Genomic DNA, 25,257 nt, shown 5'->3' with positions numbered 1-25,257 from the left:
TAAGGAGCAGAGCAGAATAGGGATTAGGTTATTAATGCAAAGGAGCTAAACCCATGAAATTGTTTAATAGTCTATCAATGCCTTTCCAAAAGATGATAGAGGAAGTGCTGTAAATCAGGAAATATTAGTGCAAAGCCTATATTGCCCACCCTAAGGCTACCAGCACAATTAATTTTGCTAAGAGTCGCTTATGGGAAATGCAGCAAGTTTACTAATGGAACTATTGCAAAATTGTACTGCAGTGAAAATTTCCCGATTTATGCGCACATTCTCCTGAATTGCCCTCTGCTCTTATACAGCACACAGGGAAGTATATGTACAGTTCTCAGTCACATCTTGTTGTCCTCAAAATCTGGCCTTTTGAGCATTCCTGATTTTAATCGCTCTACCATTGGCGGCCGTGTCTTCAGTTGCCTAGGCCCTAAGCTCTGGAACTCCCTCCCTAAACCTCTCCACCTCGCTATCTCTCTTCTCTCCTTGAAGACGCTCCTTCAAACCTACCTCTTTGCCCAAGCTTTTGGTCACCTGCCTTAATATCTCCTTATGTGGCTCAGTGTCAGATAATACTCCTGTGAAAAGCCTTGGGACGTTTTATTACGTTAAAGGGGCTATATAAATGCACGTTGTTGTTGTTGTCCTGTTCTACGTTGTTTGAACTCTGGTTAGTAGCATCCAGCAAAGAGACATTGGGGGTCATTTTGACTTTAGATGAGAGTGTAAAATGGGTGATAGCGAGTCCATTTTAATCTCTCATGATTTTCATTTCGATTGAAGTCAATGTAAAATAAATGAGAGGTGTGGAACGCATGGCCGATTCATTATCTGACAAAGTCAAAATTACCCACATTTTGTGTTGACTGCAGAGTAGGACCTGTTTATCGGCTCCACTGACATCATGAATGGGCAATGCTGCTTAAGGTTCACATTCATAAATTCTTAATTAATTTATTCACTACGAATGTTTAAGCTAACCCTGTCCCACTCCAGGAACGAGAGCACAAACATCTAGGCTGACACTCCAGTGCAGTACTGAGGGAGTGCCGCACTGTCGGAGGTGCCGTCTTTTGGATGAGATATCAAACCGAGGAGGCCACTTGGTTAAACTGAGTCTGCCCTTTCAGGTGGACGTAAAGATTCCTATTGCACTATTTTGAAGAAGAACAGATGAGTTATCCTCGGTGCCTTAGCCAATATTTATCCTGCAACCAACATCACAAAAACAGATTATCTGGTCATTATCACGTTGCTGTTTGTGGGAGCTTGCTGTGCGCAAATTAGCTGCCGCGTTTCCTGCATTACAACAGTGACTGCACTTCAAAGAGTAGTTCATTGGCTGTAAAATGATTTGGGACGTCTGGTGGTTATGAAAGGTGCTATATAAATGCAAATCTTTCTTTCCTGCTCAGGGTCCACCATCTATTCCACCCTTAAATGAGTAGCTGTGTGGCATTGTAAGTTACTGGTTGTTGTACTTGATCAAATATTGATACATTGATGCCTTTGTGTGCTGTGATTTCAGATTGTTCATCGATCTTTGGCAGCAATGTTAGGATCCCTGGCAGCTTTAGCCGCCCTCGCTATGATTGGTGATGTAAGTGTCGTTTCTTCCCCAATAGATTTCATCAGCTTTTATATTGCATTGTTCCAAAGATCTGTCAGGAAAGTAAAGCTACAATTGATGAAGGCCCTGATGTAGGTGAATAGTGGGCAAATACTCACATGTTCATCTAGTATTCCCCTCTGCTATTTTAATGGAGATTGGATCCCATTTAAAACATATGGATTAACAATAAGTAAATCATCATCATAGGCAGTCCCTCGAAACAAGGATGACTTGCTTCCACGCCAAAAAGGGATGAGTTCACAGGTGTTTCAATGAAGGACCTAATATTCCAGGTCCCGAACTATATCTTGAAGGGTGGAAAATGCCTGGGCGTGGATTTTTTTACAGAGCTAGGTCTTAGTCCCGTGGCAAGGATTGACCAAGACGACTGTAGACCAGCTCTGCTGCACGGACCTAGTGCGCACACATATCGTAGTGTGGGCTGGCCCGTGCTGCCCCTGGGCCCTTGCCTCTCCTGGGCCCCGATCACGTCCCTTTACGAACTCTCACCGCTCCTTCGCCCCGACCTCGCTGCTCCTGCTCTATCTGCCCACGCTCCAAACAGCGACCTGGATTTTGGTGACATCAAATCCAGTCGCCCTCTTCACAGCTGTTGCCCTCCTGCAGCAGCACACGCTACTCCCTGCAGTGGCATGCCATCCCATGTTGCTCCCTGGAATGAGTAAAACAACGATACTATCCCGCAGGGCTATTTTAGGGCTGAAATGGATGGTACTTGTAAACAATAATCGCAGTGCAATTACTAATGTTTGAAATGCTGTAATGCCATTGTATGCTAATCTCTTGAGAAACTTCTTACATAACTGTGTACAGGTTAAAGAACAGGTCGCCCAATATGTTTGATCCAGAAAAAGAGGATTTGGGCGTAGTAACTATTCCAAAGATATTTACGATGGTGACTATTCAGGAAATTGGATTTTACTCTTGAAAAGGCATATATTTTCATAGAATGATAGAATGGTTACAGCACAGAAGAACGCCATTCAGCCCATTGAGCCTGTGCCGGCTCTCTACAAGAGCGCTTCAGCTAGTCCCACTCCCCCGCCCTTTCCCCGTAGCCCTGCAAATCTTTTTCCTTCAGGTACTTATCCAAATCGCTTTTGAAAGCCATGATTCATTCTGTCTCTGCCACCCTTTCAAGCAGTGCATTCCAGATTCTAACCACTCGCTGTGCAAAAAAGTGTTTTCTTATGTCGCCTTTGGTTCTTTGCCAATCACCTTAAATCCGTGATCTGTTGTTCTCAACCCTTCCGCCAATGGGAACAGTTTCTCTCTATCTACTCTGTCCAGACCCCTCATGATGTTGGTAAACATGGGCAATAAATGCTGGCCATGCTCATGATGCTTACATCAACAACAACATCTGTGGAGAGAGAAACAGAGTTATTAATGTTTCAGGTTGATGACCTGAGTATATCAGTGCAAAGAAAGAATATTTTTGCAATAATAATATTTAGTTATAATGGGGTCAAGTTTCGGCCTGAGTTGCTCCTGTTTTTTTGGAGCAACCAGTTTAGAACGGAGTATCTTAGAAATTTGAATTCTCGGCATTTAGTTTGCTCCAGTTCTAGTCAGTTAGAACAGTTTCACTTTGGAACAGAATTTTTTTTCAAAAGGGGGCATGTCCGGCCACTTACGCCTGTTTTCAAAGTTTAGGCAGTGAAAACTTACTCCAAACTAACTTAGAGTGAAGATTTTTGTACGTTCGAAAAAACCTTGTCTACACTTTAGAAAATCAGGCGTAGGTTACAAATTAGGCGTAGGGAACGAGGGGGGGGGGGGCGGAGAGGGGCGGGGAAGGGAACATAAGAACATAAGAACATAAGAATTAGGAACAGGAGTAGGCTATCTAACCCCTCCAGCTTGCTCCGCCATTTAAAAAGATCATGGCTGATCTGGCCGTGGACTCAGCTCCACTTACCCGCCCGCTCCCCATAACCCTTAATTCCCTTATTGGTTAAAAATCTGTCTATCTGTGATTTGAATGCATTCAATGAGCTCGCCTCAACTGCTTCCTTGGCAGAGAATTCCACAGATTCACAACCCTCTGGGAGAAGAAATTCCTTCTCAACTCGGTTTTAAATTGGCTCCCCCATATTTTGAGGCTGTGCCCCCTAGTCTCCCCGACCAGTGGAAACAACCTCTCTGCCTCTATCTTGTCTATCCCTTTCATTATTTTAAATGTTTCTATAAGATCACCCCTCATCCTTCTGAACTCCAACGAGTAAAGACCCAGTCTACTCAATCTATCATCATAAGGTAACCCCCTCATCTCCGGAATCAGCCTAGTGAATCGTCTCTGTACCCCCTCCAAAGCTAGTATATCCTTCCTTAAGTAAGGTGACCAAAACTGTACTCCAGGTGCGGCCTCACCAATACTCTATACAGTTGCAGCAGGACCTCCCTGCTTTTGTACTCCATCCCTCTCGCAATGAAGGCCAACATTCCATTCGCCTTCCTGATTACCTGCTGCACCTGCAAACTAACTTTTTGGGATGAGTTTCATGCAACATGTTGTAATTTCTCCCCATTCAAATAATATTCCCTTTTACTGTTTTTTTTCCCAAGGTGGATGACCTCACATTTTCCGACATTGTATTCCATCTGCCAAACCTTAGCCCATTCGCTTAACCTATCTAAATCTCTTTGCAGCCTCTCTGTGTCCTCTACACAACCCGCTTTCCCACTAATCTTTGTGTCATCTGCAAATTTTGTTACACTACACTCTGTCCCCTCTTCCAGGTCATCTATGTATATTGTAAACAGTTGTGGTCCCAGCACCGATCCCTGTGGCACAGCACTAACCACCGATTTCCAACCGAAAAGGACCCATTTATCCCGACTCTCTGTTTTCTGTTAGCCAGCCAATTCTCGATCCATGCTAATACATTTCCTCTGGCTCTGCGTACCTTTATCTTCTGTAGTAACCTTTTGTGTGGCACCTTATCGAATGCCTTTTGGAAATCTAAATACACCACATCCATCGGTACACCTCTATCCACCATGCTCGTTATATCCTCAAATAATTCCAGTAAATTAGTTAAACATGATTTCCCCTTCATGAATCCATGTTGCGTCTGCTTGATTGCACTATTCCTATCTAGATGTCCCGCTATTTCTTCCTTAATGATAGCTTCAAGCATTTTCGCCACTACAGATGTTAAACTAACCGGCCTATAGTTACCTGCCTTTTGTCTGCCCCCTTTTTTAAACAGAGGCGTTACATTAGCTGCTTTCCAATCCGCTGGTACCTCCCCAGAGTCCAGAGAATTTTGGTAGATTATAACGAATGCATCTGCTATAACTTCCACCATCTCTTTTAATACCCTGGGATGCATTTCATCAGGACCAGGGGACTTGTCTACCTTGAGTCCCATTAGCCTGTCCAGCACTACCCCCCTTGTGATAGTGATTGTCTCAAGGTCCTCCCTTCCCACATTCCCGTGACCAGCAATTTTTGGCATGGTTTTCGTGTCTTCCACTGTGAAGATCGAAGCAAAATAATTGTTTAAGGTCTCAGCCATTTCCATATTTCCCATTATTAAATCCACCTTTTCATCTTCTTTAGTCACTGTCTTCCGTTTTATATATCGGTAAAAGCTTTAATTGTTAAGTCATTAAATTCTGCAATCAATCCTTAGTTATACTTATACAACTATTATACAAATAAATCCAACCTGAATAAAAATTTATAAGCAAAGAAAAGATTAAATAAACCATGTTCCTACCTGTGTGAAACAGCAGCAGCCTTCGAGCTGCTGTGCTTCAGGCAGGCCTTTCATGTTGGAGACAGGCAGGGGTGTGGCGTCAGTGTCTCAACGGGCAGCCCCAACAGCGGCAGCAAGCAGCCTTCGAGCTGAGCTGCGGTTCTTCAGGCAGGCCTTCATTCTGTCAGTGGCTGGCCAGCAGCCGGAGAATCAACACCGGACGCACGCAGCTTTTCAAGGGGGGTTGAGGCCATTCGGCCATGGGATAGGAGCGGCGTCAGTGGCTGGCCGGCAGCCGAAGAATCAACACTGGACGCACGCAGCTTTTCAAGGGGGTTCAGGCCATTCGGCCACGCTTAAAGGGCGGCGTCAGTGGCTCGATGGCAGCCGAAGATACAGCAGCAGCCTTCGAGCTGTGAGGGGGACTGAGGCCATTTGGACAGGGAGAGGCAGCCACATAGACAGTTTTATACTTAAAATTGCATAATGGGTGCTGCATTGTCAACACCACGTATTATGCAATGGTTCGCCATCAATTCACTGCATAGGAGAGAATTGCTTAGAGCTCACCGCACCAGGAACGTCGTAGCTCGTAGGTTGATGGGCAGGAGACCTTACCCACGTCGACAATATCGAGCCAGGCGCTCGTACCTGGACATGAGCGAGGCCGATTGTGTGAAAAGGCTGTGTTTTCGCAGAGAAGTTGTCACTGAGATCTGTGATATGGTGAGAGCAGGTTGGCAGCCCAGAAGCAGAACGCCAACTGCCCTGTCTGTTGCAGTGAAGGTAACAGCTGCACTTTCTTTCTATGCCTCGGGATCGTTTCAGGCCAGAACTGGAGATGTGTGTGCCATCTCTCAACGTGCAATACATGCCTGCGTTTACCAGGTCACGGCTGCACTGTATGCGCGAAGGAATGACTTCATCAATTTCCCAATGACCGCACAAGCGATCCATGAGAGGGCTGTGGGCTTCTTCAGGATTGCCGGCTTCCCAAAGGTACAGGGCTGCATTGATTATACCCACATAGCCTTGCGAGCACCTGTGGAGGATTCTGAGCAGTACCGAAATAGGAAAGGTTTCCACTCTATCAATGTGCAGCTCGTGTGTGACGACAAGCAGCGCATCATGTCAGTCGATGCAAGATACCCTGGCAGCACCCAAGATGCGTTCATCCTACGCGACAGCGTTCTATCTGACATCTTTGAGCAGCAGCCAGAAGGGCAGAGCTGGCTACTGGGAGACAAAAGGTATGGCCTGGCCACCTGGCTCATGACGCCCCTATGCGTGACACGGATAGAAGCTGACCGTCAATACAACATGGCGCACATTGCGACGCGCAGCATCATTGAGAGGACCATTGGCATATTGAAACAGCGATTCCGATGCCTGGACTATTCCGGGGGACAGTTGCTATGCTCTCCTCAGATTGTCGGTCACTTCACTGTTGTGTGCTGTATGCTTCATAACTTAGCCATCATGAGGCAGCAGGAGCTGGTAGTGGAACCAGAAGACCTACATGAGGGTCCAGTGCATGATGATAGTATTACGGAAGAGCAGGATGTGGATGATAACGACGATCAGGAAAGCATGCAAGTGCTGATGCCGGAGCACGAGATCGGAGGAGGGCCATCCATCGTGCCCCTTTAACGATTGCTCGAGCCTTGCGCCAGTAGCTCATCCGTGAACGCTTCAACTACTGATGTCTGAAGGCTCTGTGACCACTTTTGCGCATGGACATGTTTATTCTTTGCAGGTGTTCCTACGTTGTGTTGTGTTAATGGAACATGAAACAGTTTTAATGAAAAAATATTTTATTGAAAAGTTAACGTCACTGTAATAAAATATTTGTTGTATCAAACTATACTTTTTAATATGACTCTTGAAGATCACTTAAAAACTTTAAGATCACTTATAAACTTGTAAAGTTACAAAAGTTACAAAACAATTTCTATGTGAAAAATTTTACACTCTAAGATCACTTAAACTTCAAGATCACTTTTTAGATGCAAAATTAAATAAGTTACAGAATGTGAGAGCATTTACACTATAAGATCATTTGAAAACTCTGAGATCACTTATAAGTTGTAAAGTTACAAAACTTACAAAACAGTTTCAATGTGAAAAATCTTACACTCTGAAGAACACTTAAACTTCAGGATCACTTTTTAGGTGCAAAATTAAATAAGATACAAAAAATGTGAGAGCATTTACACTATAAGATCACTTAAAAACCATAAGATCCCTTATAAGTTGTAAAGTTACAAAACTTACAAAACAATTTCAATTTGAAAAACGCTACTACAGCTACATCAAGAACAAGAACAAAAGCAGCAAAGAAAGGCTGCAACCATGTCTCATCCATATCTCAGTGAATGTTCACTTCCTCATGGGGGTTCATTTGATTGGCTGGGCTGTGTGCCCTTATTGCAGCAGCTACCTCAACCAGGCCCTCCCTGACGGCCTGTGCCGACACTTGCATGCCCTCCCTGACGGCCTTTGCCGTCGATTGCACTCCCTCGGACATTCGCTCCCTAAGTTCCCGTGTCATTACTGCTATTTCTCCTGTCAGGACCATCAACTCTTCACCCACTACACTGACGTCACCGATGAGTGATCGGGTAAGCTCATTGGTCTCCACACTCAATGCCACAACCTGAGTCGCATCTGTTGCACGCTGCATCTCAGGAGAGCGTGTCTCCAATCTCCTTCTCCTCTGCCTGGGTCTGCCTTGTGGCACCACTACACTGGGAGGCGCGGGCACGGACAGTGGGATGCTCGGTGTTGCAAGCGGCACCACTACACAGGGAGGCGCAGGCTGGGACTGTGGAACGATCTGTGTTCCAGACGGCAGAACTGGAGGGAGAGGCTCGGGCTGGAACGGTGGGGTGCTCTGTGTTGCAGACGGCAGTACTAGAGAGAGAGGCTCGGGCTGGGATGGTGGGGCGCTCGGTGTTCCAGACGACAGCACTCGAGTGCGAGCCATAGGCTGGGATGTTGGACGAATGGGTGTAAACTGCTCCATGATATCAGCAGCACCACTGGGACCCGCAACATCGGAAGCAAAACCATGGAAGGTGGAACCAAGACCTATGCTAGGGGTTGAAACTCTGATGCCCCTTGATGGGGGCTCATAAACATTAATTTGGAAGCTCTGCTCTGCAGACATTTCAGCCATCGCTGCCATCATCCAGTCTGGTTCGTCCGCAGCTGGTTGTACTGGTTCTTGTTCTGTACCCTCAGGATCCTCAGGGTTGGCAGCAGCAGCATCAGCAGCATCGTCATCATCATCATCATCATCATCATCATCATCATGTTCTGCAAAATATATCAGAACAGTCAAATGTTTAACAGCAAGGGATGGGGCCGGATGGGTGGCATGAGTACTCTCACACATAGCAGGTTAGGCAGCAGGTTGATTTAAAGGGCCACGATGCATTTTCAGGACTTACCCTCTTCCTCGCTGTGGGCCCAGCTTGTGCTGTACTGATTGCTTTTCTCCATGTACGACTCATCATAGCAGCTACCCTTTGTTCCAAGGGTGTCAGTGGATGCAGATTGGGCACGCCTCCTCCTGTCCGAGTTGCCTCCCTTTTGTTGTGGGCTAATTTCTTCTGCAAAGAGTAAAATATAACTTTTTACAGAGTGTGTCAGTCTGCAAGGTGGGACATACATTAGCCAGGTTACAATTACGATTAAATTAAAAATGGGAAATATTACTTACACTAACTACTTGACCAAGGTCGTGCCATTTCTTTTTACACTGGCTTCCAGATCTCATGGTATGCACCACCGTGCAGTAATCTTCTGCAACTTGGTTCCACCGTTTCTTCATTTCTTTTGGTGGCACTTTTATGCAACCTCTGTTGCTGGTATCTAGCTCCTGCCATCTCTGCTCAATTACGTTGACTAATATCTCTACTTCCTCATGCAAGAAATTCTTTGTTCTTGGTGGACGTTGATCCATTGCAAAGTTGAATTGGCATTCTTATTTCTCAAAACACACAGTCCTTAATTTGCATGCACCAATGCAGCACCAGTTCTGCAAGTTTAGCAGTGAAAAGCTGAACTCACTGATTTCAGCAGGTGATTTATTCAACAGTGCTGCTAAAAGCACTCCCTCACACACAAAAATATCACAAAAATTAAATTACAAGCCTTTCCAGGGGTCCAAGAGACAAATCTTCACTTTTTCTCCAGTCCCTTTAAAAATGGCCGAGTGCCAATGTTTGTTTGACACTGCGCGTGCGCGCACGCTCCAATGCGCACGCGCAGGGCTGCAGGCACGACATTGGCTCATTTAAATTAGACCCGCCCCCCACTGCTTAGAGAATCGGCGCGAGTGTTTGGCTCCGCCCCCTGCTGTGAAGTGCGCGCCGCGCCAAGCTGAGTTCGAGCTCCGAGGAGCCGGAGAATTAAACAGTTTTTTTCCTGCGCACATTTAGGCGCGAAGAACAGGCGTGCAGCTCGGGGCTGCGCCGTTTTCGGCGTGGCCGGAAACTTGGGGCCCATATATTTAGCTATGCTCAGCAGGCTGAAGGGAAAACCTGTTTTTGCCCCTGGATTTAGTAAATTCCAAACTCATGCAGCTCAAAGCACTTGATGAGGATGAGTTAATCTATAGGAGCACACATGGATATATTTTCCTTTCTTGGCCAGGCTCCGAAGCCCATTAAGTGTGTAGGAAAACCCATTGGCTCGGTGACAATGCCCTGGAGCTCATAGGTTAGGCCTCAGTTGGAATATTGTGTTGAATTCTGAGCACCGCACTTTAGGAAGGATGTCAAGGTCTTGGAGAAGGTGCAGAAGATTTTTACTAGCATGGTACCAGGGATGAGAGACTTCAGTTATGTGGAAAGACTGGAGAAACTGGGGTTGTTCTGCTTCGAGCAGAGAAGGCTAAGAGGAGATTTGATAGAGGTGTTCAAAATCACGAATGGTTTTGATAGAGTAAATAAGGAGAAACTGTTTCCAGTGGCAGTTGGGTCGGTAACTAGAAGACACAGATTTAAGGTGATTGGCAAAAGAAGCAGAGGCCTCATGAGGGAACACTTTTTTTACACAGTGAGTTGTTGTGATCTGGAATGCACTGCCTGAATGGATGGTGGAAGCAGATTCAATCAGAACTTTCATAAGGGAATTGTTTAAATACTTGAAGGGGGAAAAAAATAAGGGCTATGGGAGAAGAGGAGGGGAGTAGGACGAATTGGATAGCTCCACCAATGAGCGCAGCACAGGCATTATGGGCCAGATGGACTCCTTCTGTGCTGCATCATTTCATGATTCCATGATTTTATGATTCCTTAAGGTAGAAGATGAGAATTCAATCTTAAACTTTGCCTATACTAAAACTCCCATCACTTTACCTTTTAATACTAACACAGCCATTAAGTAACGTACCATGAATAATGTATTTGACACGCATGAAGCAGTCTTAGTAATTTAAAGCTGTTTTTGTTCCTTTGTAATGGAAAATCTAAAAGTTGACATTCCTCTGAGAAAAATGTGAAAGCAGAATAAATAGATCTCGTACTACAGTGGAAAAATTGCTAAATAGATCCATGGAACTAACCGTTAATTTTATCCTTTTGATTGCAGAGGCCAAGTATGGTCACAGTTGTGGAGTGGATTGACTACAAAACACTGTCGTTATTGTTTGGAATGGTAATTAAAATTCTTTTAGCTGGGATTGTTTTAATCACACACACGCACAAATTCAATTTTTTTGATCATACATCTCTTTCAAGCAGTGTAACTGTGGAACAGAATTTAATGTTTAACCTCAATTTCACCATCTGTCGGTTTTGCTAAATGTTTCAGCATCTGCACAAGAACATTTCTGACAAAATTTGATTTGCTTTGGCTGAACGAGCCCAGAATTTAAATGTTGAGAAGTCTTTTACTCCCAGGAAGTAACATGTGGCTTCTCAGGTGTTGCAAGGCATATGCTTGACATGTGGGAACATGCATCATCGGCGAGTCCAGAGCATGACTCTTCGAAACTGGTCTTGCGTTCACTGTGACAATCTTGTGAGAACTGCCAAAGTAGCACTTCTTGCTACTCATTTCTGAGCTTCCCCATGGATCACAAAGGGACACGTGTCAGTCACAATTAGGGAAGAAAAGTTGTCTATAATAGCAGGGTGTATTAGTTCTGAGATTCATCTGTAGACAAGGCTATTTAAAGGGAGTAAACGATTATGGGGAGTGGGCAGGGAAGTGGAACTGAGTCCGTGATCAGATCAGCCGTGATTTTATTGAATGGCGGAGCAGGCTCGAGAGACCAAATGGCCTACTCCTGCTCCTATTTCTTATGAAGTTGACGGGTATCCATATCTAAGGAACCACACGTCAGGGCTCGACACCAATGGATTGAAATCACCCTTGTGCTCGCTGATCTACCTTGGCCCCCGGTCTGTCAACACCTTGATTTTAAAGTTCTCATCTTTGAGTTCAAATCCCTCCATGGCCTTACTCCTCCCTATCTCAGTAACCTCTTCCAACCCTACAAACCTTCGAGATCTCTGTGTTCCTCTTGTGCATCCCCGATTTTCATCGCTCCACCATTGACGGCCGTACCTTCCATTGCCAAGGGTCCTAATCTCCCTAAACCTCTCGATCTCTCCCTCTTCCATAAGTCACTCCTTAAAAACTGCCCCTTTGACCAAGCTTTTGGACACCGGTCCTAATATCTCTTCATGTATGTCAGTGTCAAATTTTATTGATTTTATTGCATTTTATATGGTGCCTTTAATGTAAGTTGTTGTTACTGTTGTGCAATGCTAGCAGTAAATGTGTTAAGACATATCTTTGAAATATCTTTGTCTTCTTTTTTTAACAAAGCTGTTAACCTGTTATTTTAAGTGGGTTAATTCCCTCCTTAAAAGAGACTAAGGTTGCTCATGCAAACGCACTTGTTACTTGTTAATGCACAGCAGGACTTGAACACATTAAGGCTAGGGACAACTGGCCAGCAAGACTGGTCACTGAAAAGATTAGAGGCCCGTCAGCATTCCCCGAATTGGCACGGCGACTTCCTGAAAGCTCTTTGCAAGTAGAGGTTCTGTCCTGGGAAAGTTTGTAAAAAAAGTCAACAGAATAACTTATTGCATGCTCCAGTGAAATGTGGTGTCTGTCAGAATGGTTCACTGCCCAGTCCTACTCAACCTTTCACTGGTCCATTGCTAAATTTATTAGTCCAAGTCCAGTGCACTGGTTTTAATTTCAATCCTCTTAATTTGGAATGTACCTCAGGCCCAAGACCTGTAAGGAAAATAACCAGAGCCCAATGTACTTTGTTTCTTCTTGTGTAGAGAAATTGGTTGGTAGTCAGACCATGCAGTGACATTCCAATAAAGAAGAGCATATTTGCAATCAGAAATCAGATATAGCTCCTGTCTCTCACCAAAAACAAATCATCCATCACAGTTAAATATTGGATTAAAATTAATAGACTCTGAACCCGGAAGATGATCTTGGAGGACTCTGAGGCAAAGAAAGAGGCTTGCTGGCTCTTCACGTCTTGGAGTTCCTCCCCGACATTGACCCCCATTGATTGCAGCAGGAGCAGATTCTGCATACCTTCCTGGAGTTGGAACATTTCTCTCTCTCTCGCCTTCTGAACACCTTTGAGGATGAAGAACCTCTTGATGTTCGTCTTGATTGCTTCCCAGCAGTGCGTCGGGGAATCAAAGAGGGGTTTGTATCCGTTAAATATGAAATCTATTTTAAAGAATATCAAGATCAAATTACCCAGTTTGTTTACAAAGCTGCAGAAAGCTGTCATATTAATTAGTCATTTGTTGTTTTAAACAAGATTACCATAATTGGAACAATACAAGAAATTGTAGCATTAATTACGCTGACATTCTAGGGGATTTGTGTACAAATGCTATCCTCACCTTACTGTCCCTTCCTGGATATTTACAATAATCATTTCCAAATAGTATTTTCAGAAGTAGAGCTAATTTTCTGTAAGGATTTCAGCATTGTTACAACCTTAAGTGTAAGATGCCACATTGTAAAACCTAGATATCCTATCTTTAGAAAAGCCATTTTCTGTTAGGAGCATAGGAACAGGAGTAGGCCATTCAGCCCCTTGAGCCTGTTCCGCCATTCAATGATGTCATGGCTGATCATCAACTTAACTCGATCTACCTGCCTTGATTCTGTAACCCGTTATACCTTTGCATAACAAAAATCTATCAATCTCAGTTTTGACATTTTCAGTTGACCCCCTCAGCCTCAACAGCTTTTTGGGGATGGGGAGAATTCCAGATTTCCACTACCTTTTGTGTGAAGAAGTGCTTCCTGCCATCACCTCTTAATGGCCTGGATCTAATTTTAAGGTTATGCCCCTTTGTTGCTACTGTGTGTTTGACTGGATACTGTCACTCTTATATTCAGTGGACTTTGCTGGTAGTTAACATAGGGGCAGATGTTCAGCTTTCCGCACGGGTGTAAAACCGCTGTTGCAGAATGACTACCGATTATATAAACAGTGGGTTTCATTGTCATCTGTACAGAAAAGACAAGCTAATGTTTCTGGTGTAGTCTCTTTATCTGTGATAGGGTTACTACCCAAAACATTCATTCTCTTTTCTCTTTACAAATGCTGACAAAATCATTTTTTTAACATAGAATGTACAGCACAGAAACAGGCCACTCGGTCCAACTGGTCTGTGCCAATGTTTATGCTCCACACGAGCCTCCTCCCATCCTACCTCATCCAACCCTATCTGCATATCCTTCTATTCCTTTCTCCCTCAAGTTCTTCATTCAAACGATTTCTGTTTTTTGGCTGCAAAGCACTTTGAGACGTCCTGGTGGTTGTGAAAGGCGCTATATAAATGCAAGTCTTTTTTATTTCAGACTTCTAGCACTTGCTGTTTAAAAAATATTCTTTCTACCCCGTTCTTCTGGAAACAAAATGTTTTACTGTCACCATCTGAAATTGCCACTTTATTCCAATACAATTTGGTGAGAGATGCGCTTCATAAGGGGACAAAAGGTTAAGGTTGAAATCCTGGAGCTTTGTGGGCAGCCAAAAATAATGATAAGGAAACCAATCTGATGTGTTGCCACTGCTATACATGAAAGAGACGAGATGGCATTCAGTTCCTGTCCTTGTGAGTAATTTACTTGCATTTCAAAAACTTTTGCAAATATTAATGGCAGAGTCCCATGCAGCTCTCAAATTAGATACTCCCTATCGGCCCTGTTGGAGTTTTTGAAAGACGTTTTTGAAAGATGATGTCGCCACCATTCATTTTCTGAGGCAAATTTTTAAATCTGTCATTTAATAGAGTAACATTCGTGTGTTACAGTCCGACAGATCAAACTGTAAAATTACTTCAAAAGCAAAATACTGTGGATGCTGGAATCTGAAATAAAAACAGAAAATGCAGGAAATCTCAGCAGGTCAGGCAACATTTGCGGAGAAAAACAGAGTTAACGTTTCGGGTCAGCAGAACTTACCATTTTGATTGATCACATGCAAAAAACTTAAGGATGGTTCCATTTGATTAAATTTGAGCACAGTCCAACGAATCCCTGATGCCCCTCTTTGTCTGTATGGCTCAGTTCCATGTGAGTAATTGCGGTTTATGACCATGCAGTTCATTTGGCTGAAGGAAATTATTTCACCTCTAATTCTCTTTCTGTCTCCCTTGAAAGTGATGACTCATGCCAAACTGAAGCCATTTGCAACCTATTACTGCTGAGATCAGACAACTCAGCGCCCATCAGAGATTGCAACTGGGACCCTCCTGGGATGTGAGGCTTCCCATCACATGCACTGCAGATAAATACTTTCATCGGGTCTCATTTGTGTTGAAACTCTGACATGGGAGCGATAAAATGAAAAGAAAATTGCAAGTTTCTTTTTTTTTCTGAAGTAGTTCTGATTTAATACAGATACTGCCAGAAAAGCAGTTTGCATTTCTGTATTCTTTAGCAATCAGGAACATCAACATTGCACTAATTAAAAAAAAGTCTCGATCTCTCCCTTATTTCATTTGGCTTCATGTGTCCAACAATTAATTTTTAGAGAACATTATGCCAGCAGGTAATAAAACTGATCTGATAATATTTAGCAGTCCGATTTAAAAAGTTTTTAATCACAATTGTATTGTCTGTGCAATTGATGAAACCACAATGGTGGTTTGAGCTTATTAAACATCAGAACAGGGACCAGGCAAATGTTTTAGATAAGATTTTTAAAAAACTAGTAGATTTTCTGCACAATGCTATGAGTAGAGAAATATCCATTCTAATGTTCCTGAGACTGCACAGAATATGCCTGCATATTATTCAGCAGTGGGAAGAGAAATTCTGATTGCTCACTATTGGGGAGGCTCCATCATAGATGCTCGAGGTCAGGATACTTCCACAGTTGTAATTTGTTAAATATGTTCATACATGTTTAATATATCTGTAGTTTGACATAGGCAATACATGATTTTTAGTCAAACAGTGGACCATCATGAATGTTACAGCACAAAAACAGGCTATTAGACCCATTCATGGTGCCCATCAGCTCTGGTTCTATCCCTTATAAAATCATAGAATGGTGAAGGCCAGCTCAAGGAACAAGGTGGAGGTTACACCTTCTTCTGGAAAGGCAAAGCAGAGGAAGAATGCTGCCTCCACGGAGTTGGATTCGCCATCAAAAATGAGCTGGTCGACCGCCTCAAAGACTCCTCCTGCGGGGTTAATGAGCGCCTCATGGCTCTTCGACTCACCCTATCCCGGAATCAATGTGCCACAATCATCAGTGCGTATGCCCCAACACTCGATGCAACAGATGAGACCAAAGAGGGTTTCTACTCCAACCTCGAAAAATCCCTGTCCTGTGTTCCCGCGGACGACAAGCTGATCCTCCTCGGTGACTTCAACACCAGGGTCGGTAAGGACACAGCCCTCTGAGGAGGCGTGATTGGCAGAGAGGGGGTAGGGAAAGCCAACTCCAGTGGTACTCTACTCCTGACAAAATGTCTAGAACATGAACTTGTCATCACCGACACCTTATTCCGTCAGAGGGACAAATACAAGGCATCATGGTAACACCCTCTCTCCAAACACTGGCACCTGCTCGACTATGTTATCATCCGAGCCAGGGATTGCAAGGAATGGTTACAGCACAGAAGGAGGCCATTTGGCCAATCGACCCTGTGCCGGCTCTCTGCAAGAGCATTTCAGCTCGTCCTCATGCCCCACCTTTCCCCGTAGCCCGCAATTTTTTTTCCTTCAAGTACTTATCCAATTCTCTTTTGAAAGCCACGATTGAGTCTGCCGCCAGCTCCCTTTCAATCAGCACTTTCCAGATCCTAACTGCTCGCTGTGTAAAAAAGGTTTTCTTTCTTTGGTTCTTTTGCCAATCACCTTAAATCTGTGTCCTCTGGCTCTCGACCCTTCCGCCAATGTGAACAGTTTCCCTCTATCTACCCTGTCTAGTCCTCTCGTGATTTTGAATACCTCTATCAAATCTCCTCTGCTCTAAGGAGAACAACCCCAGCTTCTCCAGTCTATCAACGTAACGGAAGTCTCTCAACCCTGAAACCATTCTTGTAAATCTTTTCTGCACCCTCTCTAAGGCCTTCACATCCTTCGTAAATTGGACACACCACTCCAGTTGAGGTCGAACCAGTGTTTTATAAGAGTTCATCATAACTTCCTTCCTTTTGTACTCTATGCCTCTATTTATGAAGCCCAGGATCCCATACCCTTTTTTTAACCACTTTCTCAACCTGCCCTCCCACCTTCAATGATTTTTGCACAGATACTCCCAGGTCTCTCTGTTCATGCACCCCTTTAGGATTGTACTGGCTCTCCTAGTTTATATTGGCTCTCCTCGTTCTTCTACCAAAATGTATCACTTTATACTTTTCTGCATTAAATTTCATCTGCCATGTGTCCACCCATTTCACTAGTCTGCATCCCAGAGTACTTAAGGAAGTGGCCATAGAAATAGTGGATGCATTGGTGATCATTTTCCAACAGCCTATTGATTCTGGATCAGTTCCTATGGATTGGAGGGTAGCTAATGTAACACCACTGTTTAAAAAAGGAAGGAGACAGAAAATAGGTAATTATAGACTGGTTAGCCTGACATCAGTAGTGGGGAAAATGTTGGAATCAATTATTAAAGATGAAATAGCAGCGCATTTGGAAAGCAGTGACAGGATCGGTCCAAGTCAGCATGGATTTATGAAAGGGAAATCATGCTTGACAAATCTTCTGGAATTTTTTGAGGATGTAACTAGTAGAGTGGATAAGGGAGAACCAGTGGATGTGGTGTATTTGGACTTTCAAATGGCTTTTGACAAGGTCCCACACAAGAGATTGGTGTGCAAAATCAAAGCACATGGTATTGGGGGTAATGTACTGCCGTGGATAGAGAACTGGTTGGCAGGCAGGAAGCAGAGAGTCGGGATAAATGGCTCCTTTTCAGAATGGCAGGCAGTGACTAGTGGAGTGCCGCAGGGCTCAGTGCTGGGATCCCAGCTCTTTACAATATACATTAATAATTTAGATGAAGGATTTGAGTGTAATATCTCCAAGTTTGCAGATGACATTAAACTGGGTGGCAGTGTGAGCTGTGAGGAGGATGCTAAAAGGCTGCAGGGTGCCTTGGACAGGTTAGGAGAGTGGGCCAATGCAGGCAGATGCAGTATAATGTGGATAAATGTGAGGTTATCCACTTTGGGGGCAAAAACACGAAGGCAGAATATTATCTGAATGGCGGCAGATTAGGAAAGGGAAGGTGCAACGAGAGCTGGGTGTCATGGTTCATCAGTCATTGAAAGTTGGCATGCAGGTACAGCAGATGGTGAAGAAGGTAAATGGTATGTTGGCCTTCATAGCTAGGAGTTTTGAGTATAGGAGCAGGGAGGTCTTACTGCAGTTGTACAGGGCCTTGATGAGGCCTCACCTGGAATATTGTGCTCAGTTTTGGTCTCCTAATCTGAGGAAGGACGTTCTTGCTATTGAGGGAGTGCAGCGAAGGTTCACCAGACTGATTCCAGGGATGGCGGGACTGACATTTGAGGAGAGACTGGATCAACTGGGCCTTTATCCACTGGAGTTTAGAAGGATGAGAGGGGATCTCATAGAAACTTATAAGATTCTGACGGGACTGGACAAGTTAGATGCGGGAAGAATGTTCCCAATGATGGGGAAGTCCAGAACCAGGGAACACAGTCTTAGGATAAGTGGTAGGCCATTTAGGACTGAGATGAGGAGAAACTTCTTCACTCAGAGAGTTGTTAACCTATGGAATTCCATACCGCAGAGAGTTGTCGATGCCAGTTCATTGGATATATTCAAGAGGGAGTTAGATATGGCCCTTATGGCTAAAGGGATGAAGGGGTATGGAGAGAAAGCAGGAAAGGGGTACTGGGGGAATGATCAGCCAAGATCTTATTGCATGGTGGTGCAGGCTCGAAGGGCCGAATGGCCTACTCCTGCACCTATTTTCTATGTTTCTATGTCTTCTTCAAGTCTATCCTCCTCACTGTTCACTATACTTCCAAGTTTTGTGTCATCTGCAAATTTTGAAATTGTGCCCTGTACACCCAAGTACAAATCATTAATATATATGAAGAAAAGCAGTAGTCCTAGTATTGACCCCTGAGTAACATCACTGTATACCTTCCTCCCGCCCGAAAAACAACCCCGGTCACCATTACTCTCTGTTTCCTGTCGCATAGCCAATTTCGTATCCATGCTGCCAATGTCCCTTTTATTCCATGAGCTTCAACTTTGTTGGCAATTCTATTATGTGGCATTTTATCAAATGCCTTTTGGAAATCCATGTACACCACGTCAACCTTTTTTGTTATCTCATCGAAAAACTCGATCAAGTTAGTTAAATATGATTTGCCTTTAACAAATCTGTGCTGGCTGTCCTTAATTAATCCACACTTGTCCAAGTGACTGTTTACTTTGTCCCTGATAATAGTTTCTACAAGCTTCCCCAATACCGAGGTTAAAATTGACTGGCCTGTAGTTGCTGGGTTTATCCTTAAATCTTTTTTTGAACAAGGGTGTAACATTTTCAACTCTCCAGTCCTCTGGCACCACTCCTGTATCTAAGGAAGATTGGAAGATTATGGCCAGTATCTCCACGATTTCCTCCTTAACTTCGCTCAGCATCCTAGGATGCATCCCATCTGATCCTGGTGACTTACCATCTTTAAGTACAGACAGCCTTTCTAGTATCTCCTCTTTATCAATTTTTATCTCATCCAGTATCTCTACAACCTCCTCTTTCACTATGACTTTGGCAGTATATTCTTCCTTGGTGAAGACAGATGCAAAGTACTCATTTAGTACTTCAGCCATGCCCTCTGTATGCCCTCAACTACCCATTTGTAGGGCTCCTTTATGGTCCCTAATCAGCCCCACCCCTCCTCTTACTACCCGTTTACTATTTATATGCCTACAGAACACTTTTGAATTTCCTTTTATGTCACACTTTTTCTTTTCTTGCATTGAACCTAATTATACTATGATTATGTTTCTCAAATGTTCTCCTACATTTAGTAATATTACACATTTTAAACCAAGGTTGAACGATTCATCGGAAAAATGGCCCCTCCGACAGCGCAGCACTCCCTCAGCACAGCACTGAACTCTCTGGAGTGGGGCTTGAAACCCCGACCGTCTGACTCGGAGGCTGACGCTGACATAGGGAGCCTAAATATCTGGAGGAAAATAAAACGAAAGAAAGAAGGACTTGCATTTATATAGCGCTTTTCACGACCACCGGATGTCTCAAAGTGCTTTACAGCCAATGAAGTACTTTTTGAAGTGTAGTCACTGTTGTAATGTAGGGAAAAAAAGCTAAACATAACATAACTTTAGCATATGAATGTTTAAGTTTAAGGCCTTTGGATAAAATTACTTTCCCTACTTTTTTAACAGAGGCATTAATCATTTTTCTCCTAAAGGGTTAACATCTCCTTTAAAATAACAAATACTTGGATTTTCACCTTCTGCCCTGAGCAGCCCTTGATTTCCCGCCCACTCAGTCTGATGGAAAGAAAAATCGAGGGCACGAGTGAAAAACCCCTGCCAAAGTAATTTCATATAAATGCGATGAGCACAAAGTAATTCCTAGAATTTAATACCAAGGTGGAATACTTTGTAGGGCACTTCACCCTACTTGATTCAAGCATGATGTATGAACTATTATTAATTAATAAAATTGGAAAGATTGCATTGTGTATTGAAAAGCATTCCAGGTTTCTGTCGGATTATTTTAGCTGACGCTTGCTGTACCTGTAGCTGCTAATTAGAGTTTTGTAACTTAAGGTGCAGTCAGTTCAAGGAAAAATGGTAAGAAATGTGAGTAAAGATAATGAGTAGAGAGTTAAACTTTGAAACCAATGTTCTTCCGCTCATTGTGCTATTTCTTTTTTTATTTTAAGATGATTTTGGTGGCAATATTCTCAGAAACTGGCTTTTTCGATTACTGTGCTGTCAAGGTGAGTGGAAGAAGTTTTATTTCCCTCAACTCTGATAAGGAGAGCCAAGAAATTATGCTGATGGTTCCTGATGAATTTGTTAGCATGAGCTTTCTAACGTTGAATGACTAATGAACAGAAATAGAAAAATGAAGAGTGGAGTTCAGAATTTCAACGAATCTTTCACCGATAGACTTTACATAATATTTGAGACAACCTCCACAAGTTAATTGCCACAAAAGCTCAAAATTAAGTTTACAGGCGATTTAGGCAGTATTTTTTTAAATATTTGTTCCTGGAATGTGGGCGTTGCTGGCAAGGCCAGCATTTATTGCCCATCCCTAATTGCCTTTGAGAAGGTGGTGGTGAGCCGCCTTCTTGAACCGCTGCAGTCTATGTGGTGAAGGTACTCCCATGGTGTTGCTGGGGAGGGAGTTCCAGGATTTTTACCCAATTGTATACTGTTAGCGATAATTTGTGCTTCTTCGCTGCAACAATTGCTTATAAGGGTAGCACAGTTAGAGCTGTAGCAACGTGCTCTGGCGAACTGGATTATTTGCAAAGTAATTAAACTATGTTCTGTCCAATGCTGGATTGCTGTAGTTTATTACTTGCACTCCAATGTGCGTGAATATACATTCCACCATGGGGTTATGTGGCCACACATTACGACTAGTTCCATAGTGCTGAACAAGCTGCAAGCAGTTCTGCGCCAGTCAGCTTCTGAGCAACATATGGTCTGTATCATCGAGAGAAATACTTGACAAATGTGCTATTGTAATGTGTCAGAAAAATGAATCTGGGCCAAGAGAGCTGAAGAAGAAAGAGTTGCAAAATGGGTGCAGAGTGCAGCCTCAGTGGTGAACAAAGGCAATGGTGCAACAACACCAAATTGAAAGCAGCCATGAATAATATTTGTTTACATGTTTCTGAAATGAGTTTGGCTATGTTTGAAGAAGAGCAGTCTTCTTGCCTGGTGTCCTGGCCAATATTTATCCCTCAACCGACAATATTAAAACAGCTGACCTGGTCATTATCTCAGTGCTCTTTGTGGGACCTTGCTGTGTGCTAATTGGCTGCTGTGTCTCCTACATTACAACAATTTGTTCCTGGGATTACAAAAGGAATGAGTCTATTCTGCATGTGTGAGCTGAGTTTCATAAGTAGATGTGCTGCCATCAGAAGGAGACATCCTATACTTGGTGATGGCAGTTAGGTGCTTGCTGAAAAGTCACTGGTGAGACATTGCCCTGTAACTGAAAGTTGTAAGTTGCAGGAGTTTGAAACTGGAGGGTGGGAATTCCGAGTTGTTCCTTTACAACGTAGAAATTGCCATTGAAAATACGAAGAAAGAGCCTGCATTTATATAGCATATTTTATGATCTCAGGACATCCTAAAGCATTTTACAAACTACAAAATATTTTTGAAGTGTAGTCATTGTTGCAGTGTAGGAAATGCAGCAGAAAATTGCGCATGGGATGGTCCCACAAACAGCGCTGAGATAATGACCAGATCATCTGTTTTAAAATTGTTGATTGAGTGATAAATATTGGCCAGCACACCAGGAGAGAACCCTGCTCTTCTTCAAATAATGCTATGAAATATTTAATGTCCAACTGATCGAGCAGACAGTTTAACATCTCATCCAAAAGGCCGCACCTCCGATAGTACTGCACTGAAGTGTGAGCCTAGATTATGTTGCATTCTTCTATCCACTATTTCAGCAGAGACAATAAAGCTTGTGTTGTAATTGCGGACAGAAGCATTCCATACCAACGCATGAAATGTTTGTCCGCTATTATCAGTAACAGCAGTTTCTGTTCTTTGGGCTCTTATTTTATTTCTCTCTGCGCTAAGATAGAGTCACTGATCATCCAGTGTGCATATCTGAAAACTCCTTCTGAACCATCACTCACTTGTCTGCTGTTCATTTCTGTCACACTTTTCTTCAAGATTCCACTGTAGAATTATGACTCAAAGGATATAAGGTGAGCTAGATGCTTTGTTTCAACTTGCGGTGTTTGAAGTTTATCGTTGGTGTTTCTCTTTTTCATACCATTTGGTGTTTTCTCATACTATCAAATGTCAGCTGGAGGTGCCTTTTCCTATCCTCAGCCACATCCACACTTCTAGCAGGTATCACTAGAGTAATTGAGCATGCGCAACTTGGCTGAATTATCATAAATCACAAATGTTCACCTCTCTCTGTGAATCTGTCCATTCATCTTCCCTCTTCTGAGCTTCGCCAAGGGTTATGGGGAACAGGCAGAAAATTGGAGTTGAGGCTAAGATCAGATCTGCCATGGTCTTATTGAATGGCGGAGCAGGCTCGAGGGGCCTACTCTTGCTTCTCTCTCTTATGTTTCCCCTCATTGTCATTTAGGGTGTCCTGACAAACAGCTTCTCTGAGTTCAACTTGTTGCTATTGTGACATCTTCTTTATGGCATCACTAACAAACACACTTCATAAGATGGCTCCAATACATCACGTGACTTTTATTGTCCACAGCAGTTGCATTATCACAGTAGTCCACTAGGTGGAGCTCTATATTACACTTCTCCCTCCTTAATGAAGAAGTAAACATAACCAAATAATCATCATACATAACGTGTATGGTATACTCAACAAAAGATATGGACTTATCTTGTCATATTTACAAATCAAACGTAACCACTGGTTTTCTGTTTTGAAGAGGATACTTTCGGTCTCAAACAGAACTTTCCAAACTTGGCGTCGAACTTAGACTCATTCTAGGCTGAACCTGAGGAGAGGTCGTCTCCAAGGGCAACCCTTGATTTACATTTTGACTCTCTACAACTTCAGACTGTTTGTTTGCCTGACTCTTTCTCAGACTTAAATTCTGACTTTCTCTTGGACTTGTTTCTAGTACATCTGATGTAGGATTTGCTACTGGTACCCTACTTGTAACAAGACTATTTGACTTATCAGAAATAATGGAATCATTCCAACTTTCAACTCCTTCCTCATCTGTAGGTAAAATATGATCAATGTGAACAAACCTAACCTTTCTATGATCAAACATCTTGACCTAATATGTGCGAAGGCCACATATCTTCACTATTCTTCCTGGTAACTACTTTAATCATTTATGGTGATAGTTCTTCACTCTAACTTTCTGATTCAATTTCACACTTCTCTCTCTTACTCTCTTCATCATCGTCATAGGCGGTCCCTCAAACGAGGATGACTTGCTTCCACATGAGTTCACAAATGAAGGACCTGATGTTCCAGCCCTGAACCTCTTACTCTACCTCTATCATGATTCATTTTCTGTCTTAATTGTTTCTCTTCTACTGACTGTGCCAAGTTTGACATTAGCAATGAGAACTTGGTTCGTGGTTGACGTTTGAGAATCAATTCTGCTGGTTTTATACCAGTAGTTGTATGAGGAGTATTACGATAAGTAATCAGAAACTTTCCAATTTGTGGTCAAATGACAACTGCCGTTTCTTTGGACTTGGATCCAACATTTGCGTGATGAAGGCACTTTTTACAATTTGTACTGTGTGCTCTGTTGCACGATTTGAAGCAGGGTGGTACGGTGGAACTTTGGTATGTTTCACACCATTTCTGCTCGTGAACAGTGCAAATTCTTCTGATCAAAATTGCGGCCCAATATCAGAAACAATTTCTTCTGGGAGGCCATATTAAGAAAACAATCTTCGCAAATAGTCGAGTGTTTTACTTGTTGTTATTTTCCGCATCGGAAACACCTCTACCCACTTCAAATGTCTATCAATCACAATGAACAATTGTTGTCCTTCTAAGCTCAGCAAAATTTCCACGTAACCTTTGCCGCACTCTGGGAGGCCATTTCCATGGCTGTAATGGTACTGATGATGGTTCCTTGCTTACCGATTGACATGCTGTCCACTGACTAACGATGTATTTTATGGGGCCGAAATTGATGAACTTACTGGCCACTGCCGCCGACTGTCATCCACTACCACCGACATTCCTCTGCTTGAACTGCCCAGTGTCACTTTTGACGTGGCCTGGAGCGGGCGGGAGGGGAGAGCCGCTGGGAAGTACCTGCTGACATCAGCGGACGGCTGAGTCACGCAACTGAGCTCCCGCCCGCCGAGCTCCCATATTCATGTGGGCGGGAGTCGGCGACAGCACGGCGGTGGACCGCTGCGTGGAGGCTGAATGGTGAGTGTCAAGATCCTGTAAAAAAGATAAGTGGAATGTTTTAATTATTTCTTTACAGGTACTTACCTGGATGGGGTCCCCTGAAGGTCATCAGATTTTTTTTCTGTTGGTGATGATTTTTATTTTTATCTCTTCAACCCTCCGTGGGCCCGACTCCATCAGTGGCACTTAGGCCTCTGCCGCCGAGAATGAGACCTCCCGCCCACTGCTGCTTATATTGGCAGCGTACGTTGTTGATTTGCCGCCCGCCAACCTACGAGGGACCTCGGCGATGAAAACCCCGC

General features: G+C 43.4%; 1 protein-coding gene across 1 annotated transcript in view; it reads left to right on the top strand.

The window, feature by feature from the left end:
* The window catches only part of oca2 (oculocutaneous albinism II), a 692,205-nt gene that overhangs the window by 242,914 nt on the left and 424,034 nt on the right, over window positions 1-25,257 (top strand). The window contains exons 9-11 of the mRNA XM_070891615.1: window positions 1,520-1,591; window positions 10,930-10,995; window positions 20,763-20,819. Coding sequence (XP_070747716.1) covers window positions 1,520-1,591; window positions 10,930-10,995; window positions 20,763-20,819 — 195 coding nt within the window. The remainder of the gene's footprint in view (window positions 1-1,519; window positions 1,592-10,929; window positions 10,996-20,762; window positions 20,820-25,257) is intronic.

This window comes from Pristiophorus japonicus, chromosome 10, assembly GCF_044704955.1.
Source record: "Pristiophorus japonicus isolate sPriJap1 chromosome 10, sPriJap1.hap1, whole genome shotgun sequence".
Lineage (NCBI taxonomy): Eukaryota > Metazoa > Chordata > Chondrichthyes > Pristiophoridae > Pristiophorus > Pristiophorus japonicus.
This window is presented reverse-complemented; position numbering and strand designations above follow the sequence as displayed.